General features: G+C 45.3%; 5 protein-coding genes across 5 annotated transcripts; 4 read left to right on the top strand and 1 right to left on the bottom strand.

Moving 5' to 3' along the window:
* Positions 1-439: 439 nt before the first annotated feature.
* Positions 440-2,793, top strand: MELLADRAFT_113068 (uncharacterized protein; the record flags this gene model as incomplete). Its single annotated transcript, XM_007417662.1, has 6 exons — positions 440-947; positions 1,020-1,145; positions 1,222-1,670; positions 1,731-2,081; positions 2,164-2,344; positions 2,426-2,793. The coding sequence occupies 6 exons, from the start codon at positions 440-442 to the stop codon at positions 2,791-2,793; spliced, it is 1,983 nt and encodes a 660-aa protein (XP_007417724.1).
* Positions 2,794-4,590: 1,797 nt separating this feature from the next.
* On the top strand, positions 4,591-6,120 carry MELLADRAFT_50803 (uncharacterized protein; the record flags this gene model as incomplete). The annotated part of the gene is made up of 5 exons (XM_007417617.1): positions 4,591-4,651; positions 4,738-4,983; positions 5,051-5,616; positions 5,682-5,733; positions 5,790-6,120. The coding sequence occupies 5 exons, from the start codon at positions 4,637-4,639 to the stop codon at positions 6,042-6,044; spliced, it is 1,134 nt and encodes a 377-aa protein (XP_007417679.1).
* A 2,713-nt stretch (positions 6,121-8,833) lies between these two features.
* Positions 8,834-9,887, top strand: MELLADRAFT_113066 (uncharacterized protein; the record flags this gene model as incomplete). Its single annotated transcript, XM_007417663.1, has 2 exons — positions 8,834-9,610; positions 9,825-9,887. The coding sequence occupies 2 exons, from the start codon at positions 8,834-8,836 to the stop codon at positions 9,885-9,887; spliced, it is 840 nt and encodes a 279-aa protein (XP_007417725.1).
* A 732-nt stretch (positions 9,888-10,619) lies between these two features.
* On the bottom strand, positions 10,620-13,088 carry MELLADRAFT_113065 (uncharacterized protein; the record flags this gene model as incomplete). The annotated part of the gene is made up of 4 exons (XM_007417655.1): positions 10,620-11,783; positions 11,848-12,237; positions 12,325-12,740; positions 12,911-13,088. 4 exons carry the CDS (start codon positions 13,086-13,088, stop codon positions 10,620-10,622), a joined length of 2,148 nt encoding a protein of 715 aa, XP_007417717.1.
* Positions 13,089-13,350: 262 nt separating this feature from the next.
* On the top strand, positions 13,351-13,874 carry MELLADRAFT_94962 (uncharacterized protein; the record flags this gene model as incomplete). Its single annotated transcript, XM_007417641.1, has 2 exons — positions 13,351-13,749; positions 13,821-13,874. The coding sequence occupies 2 exons, from the start codon at positions 13,351-13,353 to the stop codon at positions 13,872-13,874; spliced, it is 453 nt and encodes a 150-aa protein (XP_007417703.1).
* Between the last annotated feature and the right edge of the window lie 10,018 nt (positions 13,875-23,892).

Below are 23,892 nucleotides of genomic sequence, written 5' to 3'. Positions count from 1 at the left end.
TTTTACCACCTTTTACATCCTTCGCGTTTTGCCCGATCGTGTTCATTTGAATCACTTGTGCTCCCTTTCCTTCTCGCGCTTTCGGGCTTGGGTATCAACCATTGTGTATTGCAACACAGTTGTTGTACTCAGCTTTCTCCTTCTGAATACCTCTGGATGAGCCACATTTCTTTCTCTTTACACATTTGTATGTACATGGCTAGACATGGCTCCAGCCGCCGACTCCCCCGACCGAGTTCGGGGAGAAAAGAATATATGAAGAAGCCATCGACGCAACAAACCTGGGGCCAAATAATGCCACTTTTGATCTTTTTCAACCCTTCTCCTTGTTGACCTTGAGGAAATTTGCACTCTTGCCTCGTCGAGCTAAAGCCTAAGCCTACAGAATAAGATTTTGACAATCCGCTGTAGAACGACTCTCTCCTTCAACTTCATCAACATGGCTAGCCCTGCCATAACCTCACCCATCAGCAATCGTTCTGCACCCGACTGTATATTCGAGACTCTGAACGATACTACCCGACTTGATCATCGAGCCGCGCCCATTGCCAATTTTCCGCAATCAAACTCTGGTGGCGAATTCCTCTCTCTCACTTCCATGACTTCCGAGGGTCGCACGAGTCAATTCACCCAGTCTTTCATCACCCGGCGGCCTGCAAAAATCATCAATAACCAATCCCAGCGAGACACGGAGGCTCAACTTGCTTTCCTAGGGTACAAGCAAGAACTATATCGTGATTGGGACTTTTGGTCATCTTTTTCGCTCTCGTCTATCAACATTGGACTTCTTCCAGGAGCGTTTTGGGGCCTCACCGGAGCCATCAGCTGGGGAGGTCCGGCCGTCATGATTTATGGCTTGATCCTTTCCGGGATTTTCATGTGTTGCCTAAATGCAGTGCTCGCTGAGATGGCGTCGGCGTACCCGGTAACAGGAGCTATGTTCACTTGTGCGTTCAGTTGTGACCGTCGAGAGCCTCAATCATTCGCACCTATCTCAAGCTGAGGTGCTTTGCTTACAGGGACATTCAAGCTTGCTCGAGCCCATCCAAAATTGCGGGACTGGGCACAACTTCTAAGCTGGCAGGTTGCTGTCTTTCTCACCGTTTCCCACGTACTCACGCAGGTACAGCTAGCAGCGCAATTTGGTGAGTCGCGTTCTTCGCATACGAAAGCAAGAAACTTATTGATGTGACTGATTGAATACCTGTTGTTTCCTTGAAGTCGACGTCTTCACAAGCCTATTTACCGCTTCAGGTTACTACTGGATCATTCTTCGATGGCATAGAGTCGTACTCACGTCTGGTTGGCTGGTAATAGCTGGTACGATTGCATGTACCCGACCGGCGCGCTCTCCTTTGGCTTGGAAAATAGCTGGGGTCTTGAACCTGGTCTTGTCCGCAGCAATATGTATCGCATTGCTAGCCACCGCAAAGCATCAACACCCCTTTCGACAGCTGTTCACGAGGTTTGATAACCACACTTCTTTCAAAAGTAAACTATGGATCTTCATCTACGGCGCGGCAAACTCTACTCTCTCTGTGGGATCTGAACCAGCCGCACATCTGTCGGAGGAGACGAAAGATGCGGCAGCTGTCGTCCCGCGCGTCTTCTTTTGGAGCACTATTTTTAGCTATCTGACCGCATTGGTGATGAATGTTGTTGTCTTCAAGGTAAGCCTTTCGATGATCTTTTCAAGACATATGACACTGAAAATGCCCCTCAATCCATAGACTCTGGTACCAGGCCATTATCATACCCCCTCTACCTGGCCGATAATCGATCTGATTTTCTTACACTGTCCCAAGCCGGTTGCACAATTTATTGTAGTGTGCTTAATCATCGTGATGTTCCTTGAAGATATGTCTCAGCTTCTCACTGCCGGTCGATTTCTCTGGGCCTTGGCGCGTGATAATGCAATCCCGTTTCCAAAATATTGGAGGAAGACATCCACTGGATTTCGAATCCCTCGACGGGCTACTGCCCTGCTCGTAGGGCTGTCGATGTTGACGACTTTGGCTGGCTTAGACCGTACCAAGATACTTCCTGGGATCCTGAGATTGTCACTTCCAGCCATCTTCATGGTATGTCAAATTTTCATCACTAGTGTGAGAAGACGTAGAGTAAACATTAAATACGGAATGTGCTGTCTATGATGATATACAGGTGTGCTACATTGTGCCAGTTGGGCTTTACATTGCTTGTGGGAAGGATGGGTTCGACCGGGATGGGAGGAGTTCCTGGACTCTTCGTGGTTTTAGTCGACCACTGTCGTGGATTTCTTTGATGTTTCTTCTGTCATTAGTGGCTATATTCAGTTCTCCATCTGAATCATATATTAATGTTGGTATGTGTCTGATCCTTTACTGTCCTTCCCAAACATACTTATTGCTCGTCGCTGATGTTGACTTCACGGTGCCAACCTCAGAAACTTGGTCGTGGACTCCTTTGATGCTTGTGGGCGTCTTTATCCTTGCCATGGCGACCTGGATGCTCTATGGCCGATTAAATTTTGCTGGACCAGTTAAGTCACTCACAATATGGACAGCCGGGCAAGAATTGGAATTGCCTCCCAAAATTGCGCGTGTCCAGGCTCCGGCGGCCGCTGCCGTGACAAGCACCAACGACCCGCGTCGCTCCCTTCATGTGACTCTCAACCGTTCATTACCACAACAAACTGGAATGACACAAAATTTAACTTACAATCTTCCTGACGCGCACGTTACATACAATTCTGAAGGAAGTATGTGGTGCGATACTCAAATTGAGTCTAAACAAATATATTCGCAAGGTTAGTTGCCGGGGTCAATAGTATTTATGGATAGTTTGAATTCTGGGTGCAGAATTTCTTGATTTGTCGCAAATGTATGTTTAGACAAATTATCAATATTTTACTTTTTGTGAATTTGCTTGATGTATCTATTGCTCCATTGGTGTTGACGCTGAGGAAGTTTGTACTATGCACTATTTTTTCATAAAAAGTGATTTCAGCTAAAATATGTTAGTGAAGCACGTCCATTTCAACGACTCTTATTCATATTGATTTGCCCTTCGACTTTTTCTCTACGTGTAATCTGATAGAGGTGGTTTGTACCACGTTGACCCGGCCTATGCCATATATGCCTGCTCTAGATTGTGCCTTTGCCATTGAACAATGTTGTCATAGGACATCGGGGTACCAGGAAATCACAAGCCCTTGGAGTTTTCGGTGCCAAGGGACTAGAAAAATAACACAGAAGACAAAAGTTATATTTGCAACTCTTGGATCGACTTCAAGAGCCAGATTGCGTAGATTACGTAACATCCATGATGTCTAACGAAGCAATAGTTGATCAAGTATGTATCATTAATGTATGCTTAAAAAGACATCATACTTGAATCGCACCTTATCGGGAAGATCTCTAAGTAGAATTTGGCTGCACTATAAATCTGTTTACCTTACTTCCAGACTGTTTTCAAGAAGTCCGGGCCATGGTAATTGGCAGTCCTTGTGAACTCTGTTATTTTGGTAAGCTGATCCTTGGGTTATTTCAAACTTTTCCAAGGGGGTCAAAGACTTGAGAAGCCCCAAGCTTAGTGCATTCAGTCGAAGATCACCACTCGTGGTTGGTAATTCAACACCAAGACACTTTGAGGACTACCTTGCACGCCAGCTCTTTCAAAGCAAGGGCATCTGACTTGAGTAGCTGTTTTGCCGTAGTCCTCATCTTTATGGTATACTTTGTACTTTCTAGAGCTTACCCCAATGGATCAAACATAGCTTGCCTTGAGACAGGATTGAAATGTATTTTCTTGCTAGATATTGACTTCAAAACGAGCAACTCCAAGAAGCAAGAATTATAAGCCAGATTTTCACAGTCTAAGGGTATGAGAAACAGTAGATCAAGACTGTTTGAAAGAAGAGCCACCTAGACAATTCAAATATAGGAGTAAAGCAAACCAACAGATTATGGACACAGCATCGATGTGATAAGTGAGAAAACTTCTGATGTTGAGCATAGAAGAAGACAGTTGTATCTCAGAAAAACAATGTTGTAATAAGACAATAAGAAAACAACATGACTGTCAAAGTTGATTGATTTTATTCTGATAAGAAGATGCACAGTATTCCCAAAGTTTGGATCGAGCATGAAAAACAAGAGCATTGTTTGAGGAGTCACGTGCAAGACCGTTTCCTCCAGAATTTTGCATTCAAGACAAAGTTTATGACCTTCGTGTACAACATATTCATCATTTCTGTTACTACACATATACCTACATAAACGGTCTTTTTGCTACCTTTTTCGAAAACTGCCTGCTAATGGACTTTGTGAAGGTGAGGCTTGCACTTCATCAACTCTTGCCAGTCTTGCCACTTGATTATACAATTCGGAACATATGGTGGCCTTGATGGATGGCAACAAGATGGATGACATGTCTAGGGTGTGTGAATACTAATGTGGGACCCCGAAGCCCGATCCCCGTAGACCTAAGGACTTTGCGAGCTAAAATTTGGCGAAGGTTTGGCACCAAATAGGTTTTAAATGATGATATCACCTCACCCAGTGTACCGTGATCCATCACCGCCCAACTAGCGCGCTCTCCCCTCTGCCCCTCAAGGTAAGACCCCCCTTTTCGACCACTGATCCGTTTCCTCAAGATGGCCTCTCGACCTGTAAGCTTTCTGCCGTCATTTGACCTCTGTGCACACAACTTATCACATCCCTCATTGTCGATTCTCAACTCGATTCGCTTTAACAGGTTGTCAATGTCCGCTCTCCTGCTGGCGCCTCATCCGGCACCGTACCCCTACCGGCCGTCTTCACTGTCCCCATCAGGAACGACGTCATTGCTGCGATTCACAAGAACCTGGCCAAGAACAACCGTCAACCTTATGCCGTATCATCCAAGGCTGGTGAACAAACCTCAGCAGAGTCATGGGGAACTGGTCGTGCAGTTGCTCGTATCCCCCGTGTCGGAGGGGGTGGTACGCACCGATCCGGTCAGGTGAGCTCACATCTCACCCTTCAGGCCACTCTTTCTCCGTTGTTTACGCTCGCTCTGTTCTACGAAGGCTGCCTTCGGTAACATGTGTCGAGGTGGTCGTATGTTCGCGCCAACCAAAATCTGGCGCAAGTGGCATGTGAAGACGAACCTCAAGCAACGTCGTTATGCTACCGTTTCTGCCATCGCGGCCACTGCTGTCCCCTCCTTGGTGCTTGCTCGAGGTCACCGAATCGAAAAGGTTCAAGAAATTCCCTTGGTTGTGTCTGACGAGATCGAATCCCTTCAAAAGACTCGTGACGCTGCCAATGTACTCAAGGCTTTGGCTGCTCAACCCGACGTTCTCAAAGTCTCATCCTCGCGAACTATGCGCGCTGGTAAGGGTAAGATGCGTGGCCGCCGTTACCGACAACGTCGTGGTCCTCTCATCATCTACAACGAAGACAAGGGTATCACTCGTGCATTCCGCAATCTTCCCGGTGTTGAAATCATCTCCGTTCATCGCCTGAATCTCCTCCAACTCGCCCCCGGTGGTCACATCGGTCGTTTCTGTATCTGGACCGCTAGTGCCTTTGCTCAGCTCGATGACCTCTACGGCACCTACGACAAGCCATCCGCACTCAAAAGCGGTTACTCGTTAGTCTTCCTTGAACTTGATCTGCCTCTCCCTCAGATGCTGACCTTGGCTGCCTCCCCCACAGTCTGCCTATCTCCAAAGTCGGTAATGCCGACATCACACGTGTCATCAACTCTGTAAGTCATTCTGTCTTGAGTCATTTTCATTGTGCTTATACATTTGGTTCATGCAGGACGAAGTCCGAGCTGTTCTCAAGCCAGCTGGGCCAACCCGCATTCGGCGACCATTTACCCAGAAGAAGAACCCCCTCAAGAACCGAGCCGTTCTCTTCCGTCTTAACCCTTACGCTAGGGTCGCCATCCGCAACGAGACCTTGAAGCAAGCCAAGAACCTCAAGGCTGCTGCCGCTGGTCCTCAACCCAAGAAGCACACTGACAAGATGACCCCTGCCGGTGAAAAGTTCCTCACTACCCTTCTTGCACCTTGATTCATTTATCGTATGCAATGTAACAACCTTATGGCCCTAGTAATGTGAACTCGAGTCTTATGGGCGCAAACCGGTCCCCATATGTCAACCGCACTCCTGTGTTACTTTCTCACCTACATTTTCACTTGAGCGAAGTTTGCCAGGTTGTCCGAGAGCCAGTGTTGTAAGGTAGGCACTACGAGATGATATAGCCAACTGTAACAGTGCAGCGCCCGATCGCGGGCAACAACCATTGTCTTGCGGGCTCGTATTGAGGATGTCTTTGGCAAACTTACGTGTACACTTTGACCTGTAGAACTTCTGAAGTCTATTGCCCCATTATCCTAAAGATTGTAATGTTGAGGATTATCTCTAAGCTATCTTTATCCTCAGGGGGGAGCTATCCAACAAGGGCGGCAGTTTACTGGCTATCTTCACAAAATTTCCACAGGGGTGGTACAGTGAGATAAAAGAGATGGAAGATGATCAAACTTAACTAAGTCCCCCCTTGAGCTGTACCAGCCCACTCAAAGGAGGGACTTACGAGTAAAGTGAAATTCCTGGCGTGAGATCGGACGGTCCTTTGGCCAAAAAACTCAGGAGCTCACTCACCACGCCCCTCACAAATAATGACAGGCAAGGGCAATAATGAAAAATACGCGCGTAGGCTGTGCCTCCAATTCCCCGTTCTCAGATTCCAAAAATCTTGAACGGCTCAGAAACAATCTCACAAATAACAGTTGGGGCCATTTCGGGGCCTTCGAGAGCACTGTAGACGACTGCGGCGATTAAAACATGGAATTCAGCGCGAAAACCCAAATCTGTCTGACAATACCGCCAAATCCTTTGCTCCAAAATGCAGTTTGGAGCGAAGGAAGTCAGTCGTTACTTTCCATATCACCACTTTCCATAATACCACTTTATCAGTCGTTGGTTAATACCACTTGCTCACTCAAACATTCCGAGGCACCTACCTTGAAGGAATCCCAATACACCCACACATGCCCCCGCTGCGAAGGAGTCAAAGCGGAATCGCCGCTAACTTGGAGTCTCTCAGTCAAACCACACGGCAACCCAAGTCCCTCACAGCGCGTCCTCCACTAAGAGACGAATATCTCAATGTTGACGAGGCGACACAGGCAGACGGGGTTCGGAACCAGTTTCAATCAAAACATGGCTACCCTGCACGCCTTGAGCAGCTTGATTCGGTGGTTGACTTAATGAACGGACGCACCACGTTTCTCCTTGCGGGCACCGGATTCGGCAAAAGTCGTGTGCCAGAAATGTTCTTTCATGCCCACGATCCTCAGTTTGCCCCGATTGTACTCTGCATCAACCCCTTGGAATCTCTTGGTGACGATCAGGTAAATATATCATTAGGACGTTTTGGCCAAATAATCAAGACTGATCCTCTTGTGCCACTGGCGATGGTTGCTGCCCTGCGACAGGTTAGCAAAAAGGCTGGGGTGCAACTATTGGCGGTCAATTTGACCGCCGGGAACTGTACGCCAGAGGTCTGCGAGGGCATTTTGCAAGGCCTTGCCTCCTTTGTTTACGTGGTACGTTGGTCTGTCGCCTTACGCACCGCGGTTCAGAGGCTTGTTTACGAGATACAGCGTAGTTGACAACGCGTTTGAATTCTATTCACAGAGCCCCGAGGTAGCGTTGACCTCGAGCGTTTTCGACAGGATGTGGAGTGACCCTTGGTTCCAGGCGAGATTGATTCTCAACGTGGTCGATGAGGCACACATGGTGTACACTTGGGGACTAGTTGCTAGCGGGCACGCCAAAAGGCTTGCGAGTCACGTTTGTGTGTCTGATAACGGGGTTTTCCGCCCTTCGTACAGCGACTTGGCACGGCGGTTCCTTGCTTCCGACAAGGTGCCACTGATCTTGATGTCGGCGACCTGCACGCCGCAGGCCATCCACGCGATCCTAGCGAACCTCAAGCTGGACCAAAGGGATGTTAGGTTCCGACGAGCTGAGCTGACACGTCCGGAGATACGCATCATCCGTAGGGCTTTCAAGCGTCCATTAAAGGCTTCGCTGCGCGGTGTGTTTGCGCATCACCTGGTGGTTTCGCATGACGCCCTACCCCCGACCTTGATATACTGCGGAACCCAAAACCAGACGTTGGAATATCTGGTTTTAATTTGCTTGGCGCGAGGCTTACCGAACGAGGTCGCCAATGGCCAATCCTCATTTGCATGTCGATACCATGCGACCACCGGGCCCAAAACTAAGCTCGCCGCGGTGGCTGCGTACGTCGCCGGCACCCTCGCGGTTTTGTGCTGTACACTAGCCCTCGGGCTAGGCCAGAACTGGCACAGAGTGCGTCGCGTCATAGTGGTGGGTTGTCAGGACCCTTGTAACTTTATTCAAATGTCGGGGCAATGCGGCCGAGATAAACGTCGAGGCCTTGGAATACTCCTAGTTGAACACCAGCGCGCGAATGGGAAAAACTCGATTACTGACTTCCGAACGCCGACCGACATGTCGGATGACGACCGTATGGACGCTTTGGCGATAACCCCCGTCTGCTTACGTGTGGCTTTGGCCGTTGACCTTCGGTAAGCGTGTTCACGGTTGGACTGGGAGAGACCGTGTCAAGTTGATTGATGATATGCACTTGTAGATTGGGCTACATCCCTCTCGACGCCGGTGACCCTGCAGTGGTGGAAGAACTGGCTCACCAACTCGATTCAAAAATGTCAGTTTGTGATTGCTCGAATTGCAAACCTGCAGAGGCGGGGGCGCTCTGGCTGGCCCAACCCGCCATCACACAAGCGAATTTTGATCAAGTCCTGCAGATGGGGGTAGAACAGTTACAACGTCTGGTTACAGACTTACCCGTTGTGCCTTCACCTCTGCCAGCTCAAAGGCGGTTGATGGCCCAGTGGTGTGTGCCTGATGACGAAATCCTCCAGTCACCGGTCTTAGAATCGCTAGTAACTCATTTGGACCGCGCGTTCACGCGGCTATTCAACCAGGCGTTCCCTTCGATCTCCGACATGGGCCCTCGAGATTTTTTTGGGCGTGATCTTGCTTGGGATATTGCAAAAAATGTGGACATCATCAGCCAACCGAGTGACTTTGGGGTTATCCTGGCTGGTGAATCAATCACTGGCCAATTCAAATGCCTATTTGAGGCTTTTGAGGTCTGGCAGTCCGAACAGCCCACGGAGTCCATACTGGCCACGGCTTGCAGAAGAAGGGAGGCGGCGAACCGGGCCGCCTCACACACATCTGCGCCGCTATCTGTCGAAGGAGCGCACATAGCCAAAGCTCGTTTGGAAGCCGAGAAACGCGCGCTCAAGGAATCACGCGATTTGGAGAGACTCCAAGCGGCACAAAGGAAGGAAGCTGAACGGTCACAGTGTGCATCGGAAAAGAGCCAGGCAGCCGAACGCAAGAAGGAGGCCAGGGAGCTCGCGGTCGCAGCTAAGGCTCAAAAGGCAGCGGAGCTACTGGCAAAGCGTGATGCTACAGGGAAAGGGAGGCAGGTTCCTTCTCTGAAGCGCACGGCGCCTGGTCCTGCTGGGGACAATGGCGCGGCCGTCCCTCCAAAAAGATTGGCGTTCACTGAGGTGCGTTACCACAGACTTGCGGTCTCGTTTGTTCATTAACATGTGCATATATAGTTTGCCCTAAGATTCATCATTGACATTGTCTTGCTCATTCTCTTCCTCATTGTCCCATGTGGCCATAACATTCGAAGACCCCCACCGGAAACGCGATGATTGACCCTCGTCTTTGTCCACCAAGATCATCTTGATCATGTTCCTGTGACCTACCCGCCAGACGTTTGGCAAAATGGCCGGTGACCGAGTCGTTGGTTTCGCAACCAAGTGCGCGGCCGCATAGCTCAGGAAGCTCTCCAACGTGGGTTTGGAAATTGTGTGGAGATTAGGCTGGTAGATGATTTTGTGTCCCGCCAGCGCTTTCAGCAGTTGCATCAGCCTCCGCAACTGGGAGATTACACGGGTGTTTATGTTACTCAGCCATGTCTCGCTATGAAGAAACGAAAACTCTTATTTAACTCACTAAGGGTACATTGTTTGAAAGCCGATAGATCAGGCGTTCAATGTCTGTGCCATGGCCCTGGTATAGTCCGAGGGGTCAGCTCGATTCAGACCCTCCTAGTGATGATGGATTAGAAACACCCTCACCGTATTGTTATAATGGCTCTTCAGCCAACAGATATGAACCTCCAAGTATTCATCGAGGGCTAACCAATGGCCTTCTCGCTCGTTTGAAGGGATCAGGAGCGCGTGCTTGATTGCATGCGCAAGGGGCGGAGGCAGGTCCTCTTCCAACAACAGTACCAATCGGGGGATATGCCTGGCGTAGTGCGAAAGTCCGGTGATACCTTGGGCCATTACGGCCCATCTCTTCCACATCAACATAAGCCGCCCGATATCGCCCGCGCGCGTTGCGTCGTGCGCTTCCACAACCGTCGCGAAGTCTCGCAATCGCAATAGAAAGTTATAGTGCCCATGATACAAGGCTTGGCTCGCTTCCTCAACCACGGAATGGTCAAAGTATTGAGCCCACACGCGGTCTAACAAGCGCGTACATCCCTCCGGTTTCGAAAGGTCAATGCCTCCTTCGGACTGCTGCATCTCGAGGAAGACTTGCCTGTCTCTCATAGGTGAGTAAGCAAAGTTTCTTATTTGGTAGGTTACATGCCCGAATCCGTACTGACTTGATTATAAAGATCAGATTGGCCTTGTGCACTATCCGCATCTCACGCATTATCGAGTTAAAGTCTTGCAACGCGACAGGTTTCTTGTAATCCCCACCGAGTGCGAAAGAGGTCCTCCATACCCCTGAATCCTCGCCTTTATCTGTTCGACCCCAATGGAGCGCCCAAAGGTTCTTCGCGATGTTCCACGTTGTGTGGGCTCCGCCAAACACCGACAGGATTGACTCCAACCCTTCGATGTGATCAATGGGCGGGTATTGCTTCACTCGCAAACTTTCCAGTAACATATTTGAGCCGACGTCACCACCAGCAATCAACAGCTTCTCGGCTAAATCCTCCGAAGACACCCCGATCTGACTTTTGATAGCATCAAACACGCGCCCCACACCCTCAGCTGAAGAGTCGGGCGCGTCGACCATCCTTAGAAAGTGAATATTGGGTTTGTGTAACGCGATTGGGTCAATTGCCGGAGGTTGGCATACGAGTGGCGGCAGGCCCGACCGCGCAGGCGCTCCTGGCAAGTGTTCCACATATTCTTTAAGCGCTGAAGCGAGTTGGCTTTTAATGACTGACACCCAGTGAGCGAGTTCGTCAGGTTTCGGTGCAAATGCCGACATGAGCACCGGTTTTTTTTGAGCGGAGGCCATGGAGTCCAAGAACGATGCGAGATTCACCACTTCCTCGGGACATTTGGCCAATACACATGCCTCAATGACTTTGAAAAACCCCCAAGTACCATGGAGCAGCCAAGATGAAGTCTCGATACGTGTATTGTGTATTCTTAAATGTATGTCAACATTTTCATAGCATAACAGCGGTAATAATTTGTGATTTATTTTAAATATTTCCATCATTCGGTGTTCTTGAACCACCCGCAAGTGTTCCAATGCCTGAAGGATCGTCCATCTGGAAGTTGTCAAACCTAATGCATACAGCCATTCATTTGTTCGACAGGTGACCCCGGCAGCTAACGTTATGATTCCATTCGCGAGGGGAATTGCATTGGCACGCCGATTACACGCCATCGCAATCATGGAACAAACCATCACGGGGATCTGAAGGTTTGCACCCATCAGTTTAACACGTCAATGAGCCAAAACATTGTATTGGCCCACTCACCGTGGCAAGTTTGTGGGTTTCCAGGTCCGCTGCAGTGGGTTTTACATAGACCATGTTCTCTAGAGATAGCACTTTGGCCTCATCTAACGCGCCTTCAATCGTAGATCCTTCTGGCTGGCCTTCGTGCGTCATTGAACCGGGTTGTGAGGGGTCTTCGCTGGGATCTTCGTCCTCGCCTGGGTCGTGGTGGATGTCTTTAACCCTCATTCCCGACGCAAGCTTACGGTGAATCAACTGGTGAAGGAAATTCATGCCGGTACGTATTTGACTCTCGCGGTGTGCTTCAGCAGCCTCTGTAAAATAGTCAGGTGTGATCTTTTTCGAACTGACATAGGGGCCGCTAGGAAATTCTCCACGTGGGACGTCCTGGGCGTTGACATTCTCAGAGGCCTGAAGTCATAAGTCACAAAACCAAGAAAACAAATTGGTCATAGGTACGTTGTCCGTTGAAACCGATTGACCACGTGAAAAACTGACATCCTCTAATATCAATTGTTCCCAATCCGCCGCGCCTTGTGGGCACGACGAAGTCAATTTGCCCAGGTTCTTGAAGATTGAACGCGTTTGCCTGGTACCTAAGCCAGTCTTCATCAAGCGCCGACGATAAATGAGGTCTGGATGAGTGGAAGATAAGAACGTCCACATGAACTCTCGAGGGGTAAAGCCATTCAGGGTGTTCATGTATTCACAGATGAGCAAAGTGCGAGACACAGTCGAAGGAACGCTGGTGGCCATGCTGGGCATTAGGTGACTATGGTCGCCCTGAAGGAAAGATGTATCACACGTCCAAGTCGTGTAGGCACTGATAACCAAGGCTTCTGTTCTAATGTTGGTCCATATAACTTGGCTATATGATTGAGTGTCCATTCTGCGCAGAAGCGAAACATTGAACGCTATTAACAATCACGAAACAAGCTCCGCGCAAGCCCCTCACGGAGGACACTTTGACAACATGATCTATTACACACCAGGCGTTCAGGCTGGTGCCAGACATGGTGCCGCATTGAGCGTGAGGGACCATGTGCCCTGGCCAGAACCAGAACGAAATGAGCCGCCCACCTACCAGCGTGATATGTTTCAAAGGGCGAGCCGGCGTGAGCCGGGGGCCAGGTGTATATGTTGTTACAACGTCTTTCACTCGTATCCTTGATCCTTGCTAGATCTTGGGGCTCCTGGTGCACCGCTGTTTCACCTTTGGGGGTTTCTATCCATCCCGAGTGCGAGGATTGGACTAGTGCCATACCTCAACAACATTGTTAGAGCGAGGGTTTGGACCGAGAGGCCGGATTGGGCCAGAGCCATTGCTCACGTTCATTGTTAGCGTGATTTTACACCGTCTTGGTGGGGGTGAAACCTATCCCCAAAACTGGCGCGTGTGTCCTTTCAGCGTACGCGTTTGAGTGAGTAAGAGTGTGTCTATATATATAGGAGGCCCCCATCACCATTCCACAGTCCTATCACCAACTATTAGTCGATAGCATGTCTCACTCTCTTCCCGGCGACATGGGGGAACCCAGCCCCAAATTAACTCGCTTCACTACCCAATCGCTTTTAAGGGTCAAGCATGTCATGGACGCGGAAGGCCTGACCATTCCGGCGTTGGTGCATTTATCAAACCAAGCTTCCAACTGGGATTTTTTTCCAACTTTCAAGGAGGGTACCGGTGTTGAGAAGATCGTGGACATATGCAAGTTCATCAAACATAAGAAGTTGACAGTCTTGGGGTACTTGTTGGCACTTCTCGAGCCCAATCACATTGAGCTGGCCCCTCATCGTACTGAATGGCTCGCCAACGGCACCGATGACCGCGGGTGGATCCTGACGCTCCTCCAAAAGATCAAAGGGATGATCTACTCGGCTGGGAACGGCGAAGCGGTATGGAAGTTGTTCATTTACAAGGAGGTATGTGCTTCCAAACTATCTCTTTCCTGTTATCACAAATACTAACTATGTGTGCTCCTGCTTCTCGTCAGATGGAAGACCTTGAAATCTATGTGCCACCGCCGAGTCCGCAGTGGCCTCATTAAATCTCACTACGGATTAGGCCATCAGGTGTGTATGACCGCCGTCAATCACGTATATTTCAGGCGCTGACACCGTCTTTGTTGCAGGGGTCCTAGCATACGGAGAGATGCATGAGGAAATGCATTCTGGTTAAGCCCCTGGCTCAGCAAAAGTGCTGTTTGATCTTAAGGTTTTTTTGTTTGGTCATTTGCGCAGCATTTGAAATGAAGAATCGTAACTGTGGCCCCGAAATGGCCCCAACTGTTATTTGTGAGATTGTTTCTGAGCCGTTCAAGATTTTTGGAATCTGAGAACAGGGAATTGGAGGCGCAGCCTACGCGCGTATTTTTCATTATTGCACTTGCCTGTCATTATTTGTGAGGGGCGTGGTGAGTGAGCTCCTGAGTTTTTTGGCCAAAGGACCGTCCGATCTCACGCCAGGAATTTCACTTTACTCGTAAGTCCCTCCTTTGAGTGGGCTGGTACAGCTCAAGGGGGGACTTAGTTAAGTTTGGAAGATGATTGAGAGTGAGATGAATGGTAAAGTCCATTAAGGTGAGAGGTGGTATGTGTTGTATGGTTTCAGAGGTTATGGGATGGGTTTGGATGGGTTTATGACCTTCTGTTTGGTGAACAGGGACTTGTCCCAATTTGTGAAGAAGTCAGAAAGAGTAGAAAGAGTCAAAAATAAAAAACTTGCTGTCATCCAATTGTAGTTGTTATGGCTAAGCTGGCCAGGCATCGAAGATGGCTAGGCACCCAGCCTATAGCTCACCTTCTTTCGGTTTGGACTAGATGGAGTGTTTGTGAATGTCCTGGAAGATTGTGAACTGGACCAGGGTTTCTCTTTTTCTGTCACATCATAGTTGTAACGCCAAGTGAAACATGTTTCATATAAAAGATGTTTCATACCTACTGCTTGTTAGATTTTTCTCTTGTCACACTATTTGTTGTTTTGCTAGAACTAAACTAACACTTCTAGGTAGCTCTATCTTTCTCTTTTATATTGCAATTGTCACACTATTTGTTGTTTTGCTAGAACTAAACTAACACTAGCTTCTCTAGCACGTTTGCCTCTCTACAGTAGTGACTTGAAAAGCAATATTTAAAAGCATTCTGTAATGTACAGGATGCATGTAAATAACAAGTTAGACACATTTCACATTCTGTGATTTCCACCCTTTGTAAAAAGTGATTTCTGGTCAGAAAGTGCTTACACCACAAAGACACTTTTGAGCAGAAGGACATTGGGATTGTCCGAGATTGTATGCTTCTGTCAGCACCCCCATTTGGGCTGTCCCCTGGAAGTCAGTGCGCGCAGACGTCCACAGCACACACTCAGGATGCCTGGCTGGGCCTACATTTCAATAAGAACACCCTTGGAAGCCCGTGGGATGTCCCAAATTTTGATTCTGACCCAGGCTCCTTGGATCAGTTTTGTCAGGATATCCCTTCCCCTGCAAAAAATCCTGACGTCCCTAGGACATCAGCATGTCCTTGTGGTGTAAGTGAACACGCTCTGAGACTTTCTCAATGTTGCCCACAACTAATCTAGTCAAATGGGTGTTTTCAGGACCCCAGAATGCCCCTATCGAGGGTAGTAATCCAAAAAAGTCCCTTTTGACTTCTGTGGATTCCCACTCCTGCCAAACAGCTAAATTCATTCCCGGCTTCACCCATACCTCTAAGAGGATCTTGTTTGTATGGTAGACTGTCAGAGGGCAGAAACGCAGGTGCGGAAAAGGGCAGAATCAAAGCAAGCTGTGTATAATTGCATGAAATTTAACTCCACAGGGATTGAAATGGTACGTATTTGGGTTACTACCCTCCATAGGGGTATGACATGGTCCTGTGTTGTCACTTTGTAGTGGCCCACACCTGTGGAGAAGAAGAATGAGAGAAAGATGCCAGCTGAACTGTATAGCTTAAACAGTGTTTGAACTTTACAGGAATTTGAATGAATTTGATTTAATTTGGGAGGAATACTAGACCAGCTCCAGAAAACTTGACTTGTTCTCCTATGACAAAACTGGCTACTTGAGTGATGTGTTGAGGTTTATTGAAGTTCAATATTGGGTGAGTGCAAATGTAGGTTTTGAACACTTCTGTCGACTACACCACGGGGCAGCTGGCACATGAAGATCAGGTGGAATCTGACTCTGCCAAAAAATCCCTGGCTGGTCACACAATGCCACATCTACTGGCTACTCATGGATGCCAGCATGCCCATCACCTGACATGACCTTGTGGCCACAGGGTGATGGCTCACCTGTTCATTGGGTGCCTGCTCACTTGATGAACAGGTGGAGTGACTCGCACTATAACCAGGTGAGAAGGCTTGCCTGATGAACAGGCAAGCCATCACACACATTCATAGGGTAGGGAAGAGGTATATATCTGGTCAGGTTCACCCTATTTGAGCCCTAACCCAGCCCCATGAGGGTTCCGCTGATACTAATCACACTCAATTTCTTGATGTGGCTCAGGCATATCACATTACATTTGCATTGGTGTTTTTTGCTATATATAGTGTAACAACAGGAGACTTGAAAACAGTTGATCACACTAAAAAAACTAAGCAAAACAAGGGAATTGAGAAAAACAAGAGAATCAAGACAAACAAAAGAATTGAGACAAACAAGAGAAACAAGAGAAACAAGAGAAAAGAATTGAGAAAGAATTGAGAAAGACCAAAGAATCAAGAGAAACAAAAGGCTTGATTGAGACAATGTGCAGATCAAGCAAAGATATCCAAATTGGAGGTGATTTGAGAGAATGGAGACATTAAAAAACTTATAAATGAAAAGTGATTCAACTGAGATACACAATCAGTTCTTTGAGATAACCAATCAATCATATTTCAAGATGAACATTGTATCCGGTTTGATTTTGATATGAACAATTGATACTGTTCCAAAAGGAACAATGAGCCTATCTAATTTTGAGATAAGCAGAAACTAACACAAACACATATGTTATATTAGTAATAGTGTTGAAATGGATTGTTTGAGAGAAAGGAGAAAAAAACAAACTTACAAATGAATGATTGATCCCTTGAGATAAATGATTGATCTGAGTGTGCTCTTTTTTGATTTTGTCCTTGATGAATCCAAGCTTTACCTCAATCCAACCATGATGAAGAGGAAAGTTGAAAGTGATTTAGAAAATTTGGATCTACTCAGTCAAAGAGCGAGGGAGTTTGGTAAGCATTTAGTGGATGTGATGATAAGGATGTGATTGACTGTTGAAAGGAGTATTTGGGAGTGAAAGAAGAGAGGTAGCTGGAAGAATGGAAGAAACAGTTGATTGTTTTGAACTTGGTAAGTTGAATGATGGATGAAGAATGGTGTTGATGAGTTGGTGAATCAATTGAAAAATAAAATTCTTGAAGTATGATGAATTGCTTGAGGGTTGTTGGGTAAAGAAAAAGAGAAAGTGGTAATCAACAGAGGCGGTTCAATTGATTGTTTTTAAGGATGTCTTGGGTTTAATGGTGGTGGTGGTTGATGGGTGGTAGAAACTCAAGTCTTGAAAAAAACCTCTCAATCAACTCGTTGGTAGTACAGTGGAACTTGATTGATTATGTAGACTGCAGGGGTTTTGAGTGTGTAAAAGAGTTAGAACTGATTAACTTGGATTCCGGTCATCCAGGCTCTTTCAGATGCTGAGGACCTGGATGACAGGTCGGTCTCAGACAAACCTGATCTGCCTACTGATCAGCTGGTAAACCACACTACGCCAATGTGCTCACTTTTTTTATGTCAAGGCTAGGTGACGGCATGGGTGAGGGCCACATGGTCTCCCTCACGTGTCAGTCATGTCAGCTTGAGACTCTAAATTAACGGTAAGATGACGATTCTAGAGATGAATTGTACTTTACGAAATGTATTTCTTCATGTTTATGAGGTGATTCTAAACTGGAGAGGAATTAATTTTCAATCCTTTGTAGAGTAAAAACTTCTTTCAAAAGTAATAGACTACAATTGTTAGTTGTAGCTGTCTATGGTGCGGGATGGAGACCGCTGCCAGTATGTCAGTGAATGCAATCACTTAAAGACCTGCCAAGGTAAATACGTACTAAAATATGAAATTCTTGGGTGACATTTTAGCGTTAGTTTGATAAAACAAGGTTTTTATCAAAAGAAGTTTTTAACGTAGATTGAGAACTTTTAGCCAAACAACGATGTGTTAAATGATCTTTAAAAGTCCTAAAGTTTTGGGGAGGGAAAAGATAACCGAGGAAGAAAGAGAAATCTGATCGAGAACAAGGAGTTAAAACTAAAGTAAAAACTATTTAGTGGTTTCTAGAGTATTTAACAATAAATTTTCTCAAAAGAACAGATGTAAAGGAAAAGGGGTTTTTTAGAAAGTAGATGTTGCTAAAAGTTGATGATAATAATTCTGTGTGTCTTTTTCTTTCTTACACGAATAGATGTAGGTATTTAACTAATCTCATCGTGCTTGAACGTGGTTGTTACTTTTTCTTTCTAATTAACTAGGGATGTTTTATTGTTAAGCTAGTTCAAACTGGACCCTGGTCAGGGTTAATATATTAGTGAACCTGGCTATGCCTGTTCAGGGTTTTTATTTTGTTCTTTTTAATTTAACCTGATCCCAACTGCTTGTTCATGTTTCAGTTTGGGCTGAGCAATGTGCGTACTTCTTACATTTTTAACATATGACATATTTTTTGTAATTTCTTCTATTTTGTAATTCTTCAGGCTTTGTATATTGCACTCTTGAAACTAGAGTGTAAGTGATGTAGTTATTTTTAATATATGTTTTAATGTTTTTCAAATATGTAGGGATAGTGATAGGTTGCTTTGTTAATACAATAGAGGATTCTTGTATGACAAGAAACTCTTACAGTTGACAAGTCACCTAGAAACATCTTGCAATTTCACAGCCCCACCACACAATGCCACTATGCCTTGTTTCAGGTGGGGCCAGTTCAAAGTCACCCCGTGGTGTAGTGTCCAATTGATTGGATGGTGTCCATTTCTATACCTCCTTGTGCATAAGCTGTAGCACCCCCTGCCTGTAATGAGTGGCCTGATTTTGTGTTGCCAAATATTTGTTGTAAAAGGTTGAGGAACCATGATAGTGTTGTTCGGCTTCCATTTCCCCTGACCAGCCAGAATGGATAATATGGGAATTTCTTGTTGCAATAATGAGAATAGTGAAGTATGGTTTAAATCAGGCCTGTTTTGTTGCCTGGTCAGTTTGACACAGCAACCAGGGTCCCTTTGTACAAAGGTTTACCTTTATGAGAGGGAAGGTTATAACATACTACTGATCCACAAGCAAAGAGGTTAATGATGAACACCTGATTGCCTTGCAGGTGTTTCTGAGGGATTCTGACTCTCTTTGGTTCTACATATCAATGCAAACCGGCAAAACCAAAAGCAATGATTGTAAGAAAATGAGGTGCTCACGCTCGACGCTGTGAACCTAGGACAGAAACCTTTGAAAGGTTTAACAAAACTATCAGCCCATGTTGACAAGACACGCTGAGGCAACTAAAAAGGACGAGTGCTAAACTCGACAAACCTGGAAGGGAACAGGGAGGATTATGAAACTGAAGTTTAGAATCTTTTTCCTTGATGAGGGAAAAAGTTCTAAATGTGAAGAGAGGCAAGATTATAAGAGAAAATGTCACAAAGATAATTTTGGGATTTAAACATCATGTCCACATCCTTATTCAGTTTAACTCAACTACAATCCCAATCCGGTGAGTCCTTCTATATCTTCCTCATCACACCTAGTTCTTAAATCCCATTTTGTCAAGACATTCTAACATTTCTTCCACCTAACCTTGTACCTTGACACTGATTGAATATGTTTCAATTTGAATCCTCCTTGCTACATTCCTTTCTGTCAACGCTACACACAGTCAATACTTTTGACTCCATAACCGTCATTGGTTTTGACCCAATCATGATTTACTCCAACAATTATGGCCTTGAAGAGTGCATTTTCAAAATTTGAATTGAAGACATATGCTGAAGTCTGGACATCTTGAATGGTAAATGTGTTTGCTTTTACTGTTGATTCTAACCTTGTCTTCAAGCACCCTGTCATGATCTTTTTGATCTTTGGTGAGTGACAAGCTTCAGCTAAAAAAGGGAACTTCTCTTGCAAACAGTATACTATTCCTGTCAAGTGCTTGTTTACTGTCTCAGGTTGGACTTTGCGAGCTATGACTGAGACAAAATGACCAAGGTTTGTTTTGTATGGCCAAAGTTGAATAATGTGGTCCTCACAGAAATTTACAAAACATTTTAGACCACATAGTTGCTGGTTCTCAATGATTCTCAATATCTGATTGATGCTTGGGTTTTGACAAGGTACAGCTGGGGGATGTGTTTAGACCATAAACATCACAGAACACTGTCAACTCAATTTTATCTGGAGAGTGGTCACCGTGCTTTATTGGAGAGCCAATCATACCAACCAATTGATCACTCCACCACCACTCACCTCACCACTTTCAAATCTTTGAGCAGAAAGAGTTTATACTCTCTGGATATTCAAGGCACACAGTGCTGTTGGTTTTTTGTTTTTCACACAATTTGCATAATTAGTCTTATTTTCTGTCCAGCTCAAAATTCAAGTCATACCAATCTGGTCTCTTTTCCACAACTGGGTGTGGATGCTCTGAGGGTGAAAAATCTGTGTCTCCCCCCCCTCCAGAAACAAATCTGGTAGCTCTCTCCTTTGGAGACGTTCAGTTTTTTTTGGCTTCTCACAAGAAGAAAATACAGTGAAGATTGGAAGTTCACAAAGTGATTTTGGAGGAACTTCAAGCAAATTTCAGAGAAATTTCAAAAGAACTTAAGATAGTGCCTGCAACCATCTGGACAGTTCTGCAAACCAATTTTCTTGACAATGTTTCATTTTTAGAATAGAATTACTGAGAAAGGTCCAGGAAAATGTGACAATTTTTTTATATTTTCAGAAGATTTGTTTCCGTAAACCAGGTTTATGCCCATACACACATGCAAAATGTCAGGCGTAGCCTGATGGTTATATGTACACCTCTGTACAGAGACCTTACAATTCAAAACTTCTTTGAAAAAATCACATTTCTAAAACATTTCAAAAAGGCCTTCCAACAAAGCTGATGATTTTTCTCTGTAGCCTCCCTTCTTGCTGTAGAAAGATGTGCAATGACTGGTGGATCCCAGTAGTAATATGCACACCTCTGCACAGAACCTAAGTGCTAAGATATGGCTTTTTCAAATTTCTTTGAGAAATGCTTGAATATTTGAGTACAATACAAAAAATTGCCCATATATCCTCTACCACCTTGTATAATTTTCTCTGTAAACCTTATTTATCCATGTAGAAGGATGCACAATGTCTGCCGGGTCCCAGCAGTACTATCTACACCCCTGTATGGAGCTGTGGTGCAGGGATATGATCATGGTTTTGTGTTCTTAGAGAAGAACTTGGATTAGTTTGACATTTTCAATGCATACAAAAATAATCAAACAAAACAAGTCACGAGATAAAATAGAATAAGAGCATACCTGCCAGAGCAGGGAGTTGAAAGGATACAGAATTCAAAACTTGAATCTATTTTCTATCCCATGAATTGAAATCCTCACCTTCATCCAATGATAATACAGAAGAAGACTTTCAAATTTGCTGCTCTTCTGTTAAATTTCTAATCACAATATCAACATCCTATCAAGACTCATAACAACCACTTCCGCATTGGTCATAGCATCATACGTTTCTCGTCTCTTTCTCTTTCACTTCATTACTTTGTATGTTTTACCTTGTCCCAAAGCAGCGCATGAGAGAAGCAAAACCTAATACTTACCTAACCTATGTCCAGAAGGACTATTGATATATAAAGATCCAATGTTTGCGTATCACTGTTGTTTTCTCACTCAATCATTGTTACTCTTTTATTGTGCCACCTTCCAACAGGTGATTAGTCTTCTTCATCACTCCTTAGTGATAACTCAGCCATAGCGCTTGTCTACATCACTAATAAGTGATTCTTATCAGATCACCTCTGAATTCCCTATTTTATTATCTTCCAGGTCTATAAGCAATACAAGATGAGTAAAGTTGGGTTTAGAATGATTATGTACAAACAATCATGATGAGCAAAACTGTTACAAAATTGACATGTTTATAAAAATGAGAAAGAGATAAAATAGAACATCAAGGTTCATAAATTGTGACATGTGAATGAAATAAAGCTTTTAATTCAACAAGAGAAATCCTTCCTTTTGATGATGCAGCTAAAACTTGATTGTTTTTGCAAGGCACATGTCTCACATTCATGTGAATTGGCTGACTGAGTGAAACTACATATTCAAAGAGAATTCCCCTGAAGGAGTTGGACAATGTGATCACTAGAATAGATATGCTACAGTAGAAAAAATATACTGTGTACTACAACTGGACCAGCTAAACAAATTTTGGGTTTTGAGCTCAAAAATCAACATCACAATGACAATATCTCAAATTAATGACTTGACAGGTATCATCAGAAGAAGTGTCAGTCCTTGAGTGTTTCAAGCATAGAAAACACCAAAAGAACTTCACAATCAAAAGGCTTTACCTTTTTTGTACATACACAGGTGAATAGATATACAAACCAAGATAATAATTCTCTACAAACACACCTTAGGGATCTAGTTTCAAAGATTCAATAAGTTATAAAAGAATACATATGAATTATTGAACACAACTTAATGACCTAGTTTCTGTTGAGTTCTGTATGCGGTACATGACTAGTCCAAATCCTGCATGCGTATTAGCATATGCTTGTAGAGAGTTAGGCTAGATATCTTATATAGTTCCTGCTCCACCCGGTCCATCCCTTTCTTCACTATTGAAGATTGATTTGTTCTCGGACCAGCACCACCAACATATTTACCTCGGATTACAAAATCCGAGGTATCCTCGGATGCAAAACCTCGGACAGAAGCTTCCCGAGGTTTTGATCCGAGGTAATTCTCAGGGCAAAAAAATACCTCGGGCAAATACCTCGGACAAGGTTTGTCCGAGGATTTGCCTCCGATGATGCCTCGGATTTCTCAACCCGAGGCATCTATGCTGGCAGTGCAGGTGAAGCGACGTGAGCTGACCTATAGCTCTAACAGTTTTGAAGGTCTACAAGAATTAACACAAACAAAGAATGGAAGTGTTCAGCAGCATCATAACGGGAAAAATACATATCTCAACTACAAGCTAGTTAAAAAATATTAATGCAATCACTTACATACTAATGAGAGTAAAAGAATCACTATGAATACATACAAGCTAACAATTAGTATGCAGGGGAGTAAGATAGCCAAGATAATCCTAATAGACACAGACAGACAAGTCATCTGGCATATTTTCAAATATTATTAAGTACAATTCACGCCGGGCAAATTCAGGTCATGCAGTGCATACAAGTTGCACAGTCCTGAATGTATGCCAGGACCTGGGGCACCTGTCACGCATGCAGGACTCATTATCCTGTACACACTCTGTATCAATCATACCAATCACATGTACACCAGGGGGTAATGGTCCTCGGCCTCGGCCGGTTCCAGTTTTGTTCCCAAAGTTTTGGTGAATAGAACCGCTCAGGAACCGCTGGAACCGGTGTCGCCGATGCCGTTTCGGACACTGTTCCGCGAACCGTTCAGGAACGAGCCGCATGTCAGCCACCGTTTGAGAACGTTGGCTGATGCAGTTGTGAAGTGGTTTCTTCGACACCGGCTGAAATCGGTGTCGAACTGAACAGTAACCGTGTGGAAACGGTCACCGCGGGGCAAAGGCGGTCTCCCCTGTTGAGCGAGACTGAGGTAACTTGCGAAAAATTCTCTGCGTCAGCAATGACTGTCGCACCGGCTGGACCAAGACCATTGTTTGCAAGTCTGAGCTCTTCTAAAGGTGAATGGGAAGAAAGAAAAGGGACCATAGAGTCTACACATCTACCACCGAATGTGTTGTAGAAAGATCAATGATGGTAAGGTTGTTGAGGTTTAAAAGTGAATTGCAAAGTGAGGATAAAGCTTGTGGGATTTC

Source organism: Melampsora larici-populina (genome assembly GCF_000204055.1).
Source record: "Melampsora larici-populina 98AG31 unplaced genomic scaffold MELLAscaffold_76, whole genome shotgun sequence".
Classification (NCBI taxonomy): domain Eukaryota; kingdom Fungi; phylum Basidiomycota; class Pucciniomycetes; order Pucciniales; family Melampsoraceae; genus Melampsora; species Melampsora laricis-populina.
This window is presented reverse-complemented; position numbering and strand designations above follow the sequence as displayed.